General features: G+C 38.7%; 1 protein-coding gene across 1 annotated transcript; it reads right to left on the bottom strand.

Moving 5' to 3' along the window:
* Positions 1-7: 7 nt before the first annotated feature.
* LOC120634071 (chitin deacetylase 8-like) lies at positions 8-6,688 on the bottom strand. The gene is made up of 6 exons (XM_039904493.1): positions 6,518-6,688; positions 5,173-5,485; positions 3,652-3,919; positions 2,617-2,797; positions 1,179-1,316; positions 8-82 (listed from the first exon to the last, which is right to left on the bottom strand). Exons 1-6 carry the CDS (start codon positions 6,686-6,688, stop codon positions 8-10), a joined length of 1,146 nt encoding a protein of 381 aa, XP_039760427.1.
* Between the last annotated feature and the right edge of the window lie 749 nt (positions 6,689-7,437).

Raw genomic sequence — 7,437 nt, 5'->3', positions numbered from 1 at the left:
AATAGATTTAATTTCCGAGCGGATTATTTACCCACGGATAATTTCTAGGACACCTACTGCAGACTCGTAGGTAGTAAGTTTTCTGAAAAAAGTAATTCTGCTGATGAAATAGGAACAAAACATGGTATCATTTACTCGTACATAATTCCGACGCCATTCTACCAAAAAAAAGTCTATTGAATATGGGCCTCATAAAAAGACTCAGTCAGCCGGGGATGGAGAGAGCTATGCTCGGAGAATCTCTACGTGATCAAATCAGAAATGAGGAGTACCCATCCAGACTTACCGACATAGATCAACGAGTCGCGAAGCTGAAGTAGCTATGTTTGGGACACACAGCTCGGAGAACCGATGAACGTTGGGGTCCTACGGTGCTAGAATGGCAGCGCCGCATTGGTAAGTGAAGCATTAGTCTAGACCTTACGAGGTGGACAGACGATATCAGGCGCGTCGCAGGGAGCCGCTGGATGCAAGCGGCATAATACCGTGGAATTTGGAACTCCCTCCAAAATACCTATGTCTGTCTGTATGTATAATATATTTTGTTACGAAGTGATTGTGACTATTCTTTGTGGAAATATAACAAGAACGTGTTAACTACCCTTGGCAATTGGATGTTGTTCCAGGAGCAAAAGCAGCTTTTGTTATAGTCCATCTTTTCAGCTAACTACATACCAAAAATCAAGCCGATTGGTTGCTTTGTTAGAACAAGCAAACAAACACATTTTTGCATTTATATTATTGAAGTAGTTAAGCGTGTAATACGGAACTTTGCAGCAAAAACAAATCCTACTATCCTACAATATCTATATAATATTATAAATGTGAAAGTGTGGATATTTGTTACTCAAGCACGCAACTAAACAGATTTGGATAAAATTTGGCATGCATGTAGCCGTTGACATGGAAAAGAACATAGGCTACCTTTTATCCCGATTTCTTAAGTGGTTCCCGAGGGACAATTGAAAATTGTCTATACGCTAAGCGTCGGGCAGACAGCTATGAAATTTGGTATGCATGTCAGCTATGTTATGGAAAAGGACATGTACTTTTTACACCGATCTGTCAAATAGTTCCCGTGGTGGGATAAAAATTGTAGTATTGTATTAACTCCACGGAGACGAAGTCGCGGGCAGAAGCTAGTAATGTATAAAACAATGACTTAATGGAAAACATACCTCAGTATCTTGGCTGAAGAGACCCGGACAAAAAACGGGACGACAAGCTGCAGGTACTGTGCGTCTGCAACTCTTCTTAACATATTCATTAATTGGAATTGGATTCTGCGTCCAATCTATCACTTCTTTCGCGTTCACCTAAAAAAATATTATAGTTTTTATTTACCAGGATATATATAGTTCTTATTATTAGTCAAAGTCAGTCAATATTCTTTATTTGAATAGGCGAATTTATTAGTCAAATATTTCTTTATTCAAATAGGCACAAACTTTTGATGCGTTGATTGTATACAAAATGTGTACATAGCAGTAAGTAGTTATGGCGATAACTACAATCGTAAACTTAAAACTAAAGCTACGAGGGTTCCAAACGCGCCCTGGTCTAAGAAGAAGCCCACAACAAACTTAGCCGGGTGTAAATTATGCCATTGTGACCGGTCTTGCTTTAAAATAATTTTGTATACAGTTTTTTTCCCTTAACGATTTTGGCCACGATGGTCCAGACTCCAGAGTGGTTTTCTGACTACGCGGGAGATATTATAGTGGACAAGTGTGTTGCAATGATTTTTTTAATAGTAAAAATTGACGGACCAATCAGATGGCCCACCTGTGTGGAAACCATCGCGTATAAACAGTGCAATACTTCACAGCGCATGCAAGGAGCCCGTCCTGCAACATGCGGCCCTATGTTCATAAATTTGAGGGGTTAAGACTCATTTGCGTGTAAGTACACCGGCAACCACTTCAGACCGGAACACAGCATTGCAACAATGCTGCTTAGCGGCACAAACAAAACATGACGTTAGTACTTCCCCGGACGTGCTCTGCCATTAAAAGCTACTAAAAATATAAATTTAGGTGCACTGGCTATGCCCTCACTCTTATGGTTCGATGGGTCAACTTCGCGATGATCACAAAGAGATCGAGCGCGGGACCGTCAATTTAACGTGCTTACCGAGGCACGGGAGGAAGAGGAGGTTAATCACCGCCAATTTCCTAACTCCGGACTGGTACTAAGAATTTCTCGAACCCAACAGTTGCCCTACCTTGGTATCGAACCCAGTACTCAGTGATCTGCAGTAAAACATGCCACTACCACTTACCATTTTTTATTTACACAGATTAAACAATGTCTTTATGAATGTTGTACTTAATTTCATATTAACACTCCTTAGTTCTTTGTTTCTTTTTTTTCTGTGCAAAGGATTTCACACATACAGCCGCGTCACAGCCATGTGTATGAATTAAAAAGATGTTGCTATTCACACGCGAGTCTAACTGAAGGCTTTTCGCCGTATTAAAAAAAGTAGTTTACTTAATTCCCCGCCACTTTTCTTCTACATTATTATTGTTTTGTTTACCAAAAAAAAAAGCGAACCAAGTTTGGACAGCACACCTTATTATATTCTAAAATAATAACGTGTCAGCCGATACTAACCATAAAAACATCATTTATGTTGTTGATCGTATCAAAAAATCGCGTCAAAGCTCTCTGTACATGTGGTCTAGGTCGAATGTATGCTTCATGAATGTAAATTCCGAATGGCGCGCGATTGCCGAGGTAGTGTCTTTCGAAGTTCTGAAGAATAAATTGGAACCATCCTTCTTCAGTGTCTGGACTAAAAAAATTAAAAAGTATCGGTTTTAAAGCTTAGGAATAAAAAAGTTTTTTACTTCATCACTATTAACCTATTTACAACTCATTACAGAACAGGGCTTCCTGGCCACCACGCTGGCCAAGTATTATGACCAAGATTGGTAGACTACACACTCCTTTAAGAACGTTATTAACTCTCAGGCATTCAGTTTTCTTTACGATTATTTCTTTCACGGTTAAAGCAAGATATATATTTATTTTTATTACACTACAAGTTAGCCTGGTCTTAGGTGTTAAGTGATTATGCAGTCTAAGATGGTAGCGGGCTAACCTGCTAGAGAGTATGGCAGTTATATTCAACCCATAGGGTAGGGTGGTAACTAGCTAAACTAGCCACTGCCAAAGCCTCCCACCAGACCAGACAACGCCAAGATATTTAGGCCAAGAATAATCTTCAGTTTGTATTCTATATTCAGTGTTCATTTATTTACTTGCTTATATATAATCTTTTTATTATGCTATATTATCGTCGCCTAGCAAACAAATCCCGGCAAGGGTGTGACCATTTTTGGTATTATTTCACTCTAGCATGAATTTCACAGCTAGCGACCAAATCTCGGAACCGGTAGTACCATTCTTGGTATTATTTTACTGTAGCATGAATTTTACAGTTAGCAACCAAATCTCGGAACCGGTAGTACAATTCTTGATATTACTTCACTCTAGCATGAATTTTACAGCTAGCAACCAAATCTCGGAATCGGTGGTACCATTCTTGGTATTATTTCAATTTAGCATGAATTTTACACAAATTAGTTTAGTTTAAAATTCAAGATAATAATTAATTCAAGATTAGTAGTTATGAGTTTTACTTACCTATGGAAACAGGCATCGGCCATAGCGCATGGAAATCCTGATAAGTCTGTCCAAGAGATCATGGGGATGACCCAGGCACCAGGGAAGCTTGCGTTGGGGCAAGGACCGATGACACAATCTTGCGTGGATTGGTAGTCCAGTGTATAAGGCCACATGCCGGGATCAGTGTATCTAGTGGTAGGCCGAGACAAGTCGTATGTGATGCCAGCGCTCTTCATCATTTTAAAATTGTTATTGCCACTTAATTGTAGGAATGGACTGCGCACACCTAGAATCAAGATCAAAGTTATAACTTGAGCTAAATAGTACGAGCACCGTTTGACATTTATGCGCACTAAAATTTTCATTTCCATAGGGATGTTTTAGAAACACTATTCAATGGAAATTGGCGGAATTCAAATTTTTATTTTACCTATTTCCATAAGTTTAATGGAAAAGTTATACCTACCTTATTTAATTAAAAAAAGCTCCGGCCTCCATTTCGTGGGGACCGGGGGACAATGTGTTTTTTTATGATTATAATTGACGGCCCAAATAGGTGGGCCACGTGGTGGTAAGTGGAATAATAACGCCTATAAACAGAGCAAAACTTCGCAGAGCATGTTAAGCCTCATTTGCATGTAAACTGGTACATAGCATTGCAAGAATGCTGCTAAGCAGCAGAAATAAGAACCGGTGGTAGAGTCACTACAAACAGACGACATAACGTTTTAAAAGTGCTTATATTAATCCTCTAATCCGTAAAAGTCATAAGTCGTCTTAAAGACTACTATCTGTCTTTGAGTGAAGTAAATTACTTATATAACAAATATCTTAATTAATGTGTATTATTTGTATTTTTATTTTTTCAATATTTAATTATATAAGTATTTATATTATATTTATTTATATATATATATATGTATATACATATATATATGTATATATATATTTATTTTATATGTATGTCTATTTATTTTCGAATATATAATTGCACTATCCCGCTCTATTGCAGCTTTTCCTTCTGCCAGTTGCCTGTAAGAGATTGCTTGCAGCAATAAGGCCGCCTTTGCATGCCTAAAATTTTTGTTCTGTTGCTTATTCTATATTTTATGTATATTTCGATGTTTGTGTGCAATAAAATATTGCTTCTTCTTCCTCTTTGAAATAAATGAATTTTGAATGGAGGTGCATTAAGTGCAATATAAACAATTGGGAGCTTTTGACGACCTCGCTGGCGCAACAGTGCTGTGAATTAAATAGGAGGTCGCGGGTTCGATTCCCAGCAGCGCCAATTTGGGTATTTATAATTTCTAAATTTTCTCTGTTCTGGTCTGGTGGGAGGCTTTGGACGTAGCTAGTTACCACCCTATCAACAAACGTGCCGCTAAGCGATTTAGTGTTCCGATGCGATGTTGCGTTGAAACCGATAAGGGGTATGACTACCATAGTCCCTAACAGGTTAGCCCGTTAACATCTAAGACTGCATCAGGCGAGATTACAGTCAAGCTAACCTATAGTGAAATAATAAAAAAAACTGACCTGTAATTGTGCTAGCGGGAACATTTGCAAATGCAAAAATCTGTTGTTTCTGATCTCCGATCTCGCGCATCAGCTGTTCGTAGCTAGCATCCCTCCAGAAATCTTGTGGCGTTCTATGAGAAATGGAATGCAAACCAATCTCGAAGCCCTGGTTGTATAGCTCGTTAACCATAACGTAATCGGTATATTCATGTTGCATGAAGAAAGTCACTCCAATGGGGCACTGATTTTTATTAGTGCGCCTATAAATTAGGGAGCGGTAGGTCTGTGTGTTTAAATCAGTAATAGCATCATCAAATGTAAGTAGAACAAACTGTAAGGAAAAAATATCTATAAAGTATTTGAAACTCATTTAGAATTATAGAGAACTAATAATATTTTTTGATTAGCGTTGCCCACCAATCCGCACTGGGCCAGCGTGGTGGACTACGGCTTTAACCCTTCCTCAATGTGGGAGGAGACCCGTGCTCTGTAGTGGGCCGGTAATGGGTTGATGTGATGATGATGATGAAGCAGGATTATTAAAATAAGGGATTCAGAATTATTACAATATAGTGGTCCCTCGCGACTTCGCCCGCGAATAAGACGACCTTACAATATAGACATATGTCACATACTTTGTTTTAGATCTTTAAAAGGGGAACAAATTTGTCATACATGATTTTATCGAAACTTTAACCGTTTACGTAGGGCACGCATCGGAAACTCTCAAAGGAAAAACAACCCGATTATGAAACCGGCTTCTTTGATGCTATTCTTTTATTGGCCTTAACTGATGATATATAGCCTGCCTTTCTCGGTAAATAGGCTATCCAACACTGAAATAACTTCTAAAATCGCACCACACGTTCCTGAGATCATCGCGTTCAAATAAACAAACTCTTCAGCTTTATATATTAGTACTAGCAGTCACTCCCGACTTTGGCCGCATTTAAGTCAGTCAACTTTAAAAGATGGACATATACTGTCGTGGATTTTTTCTAGAACTTTTGAAGGGGAAAGATTTTGTCATACATTATTATATCGAAACTTTAACCGTTTACGTAGGGCACGCATCGGAAGCTCTCAAAAGGAAAAAGACTCTGATTTTGAAACATTCTTCATTGGTGTTATTGCTTCTATTGGTCTTCAAAGATAAATGGGCTATCCAACACTGTAAGAATATTTAAAATCTGGCCAGTAGTTCATCGAGTTCAAGTAAACAAACAAACTCTTCAGTTTTATATATGTATTAGTATAATACGAGTATATAAGACAAGATTATTAAGGGATACGTTACCTTTATTAATAAAATAATTTCTAGCGATATTATGAAATAAAGTGCGATCAATTTTATTAATTTTACCTGAGGTGTATCTCTGGGTTCTAAATTTCCTGGGATATCCTGACTTGAGCACAGGCAGTTGGGCAATTTGCACGCTGATTCATCACAAGGCTCTGCCAATGGAAGCTCATCCGGTTCAGCATAAGCGACGACAAGAATCGCCGTTAAAAACGCCACAGACACCGACCTCATATTGTTCTATTTCTTCGGCTGGCAAATGATAAAACATAAAAATAATATTTTGTATTTATTAAGTAGTTTCATCCTTATCGACGTCTGTTGATTAAATCGTTAATTGGTTTGTTTTGGTTTTCTATCTAATCAGGCCTTAATTTTGTTTGACATTGAAATCGTAACTACGCGCAAAATGCATTTTATGGCGTCTAATTAAATTCAAACTCATATAATCATCAATACTCTATAACAGCCCAAAGTTGGATTATGAGCCTATCCCAAAGGGAGGGTTTGCCCACAATCGCCACATTGGCCAGACGGGTTACAGTGTATAAATATATATATACTCTTGGTCGCCTCGTATGATACCCGCGGAATGAGGAGGGGGAGACAACTGTATTCTGATATGACACCACACAACCTAACACCCGTCTAGTTATTTTAGAAACCTACGTCACAATGTCAAATGGCAGCCTGGGGAAGGCAAACGAAGACGTGGAAGGCCAAAGGCAACATGGAAGGGGAAATGAAGGCTTCAAACTTATCTTGGAATACGATAAAGTCTGCAGCTCGGGATAGGTCTATATGGAAAAAAGTAGTCTCGGCCCCATCTCCACCAGGTGTTGAAGGTCTCAAAGAAGAAGACGTCATAATGTAAGTAGGTACGTTCCCTGGCCAGCAGCAGCACAACTTCTAATCTCATATACGACTGCCACAACGCCCTGGAAACACTCGCTGCCTCTAATGACATCACCCTAAGGTGGGTC

The sequence above is a fragment of the Pararge aegeria genome, chromosome 1 (assembly GCF_905163445.1).
Source record: "Pararge aegeria chromosome 1, ilParAegt1.1, whole genome shotgun sequence".
Taxonomy (NCBI): Eukaryota; Metazoa; Arthropoda; class Insecta; order Lepidoptera; family Nymphalidae; genus Pararge; species Pararge aegeria.
This window is presented reverse-complemented; position numbering and strand designations above follow the sequence as displayed.

Excerpts from the sequence above, each read along its gene's own strand:
- LOC120634071 (XM_039904493.1), bottom strand. The coding sequence starts at position 6,688 with ATGAGGTCGGTGTCTGTGGCGTTTTTAACGGCGATTCTTGTCGTCGCT. Across the intron at positions 5,486-6,517 it reads AACCCAGAGATACACCTCAG|TTTGTTCTACTTACATTTGA; the intron begins GTAAAATTAATA and ends TTTTCCTTACAG. Across the intron at positions 3,920-5,172 it reads TCCCGCTAGCACAATTACAG|GTGTGCGCAGTCCATTCCTA; the intron begins GTCAGTTTTTTT and ends TCTTGATTCTAG.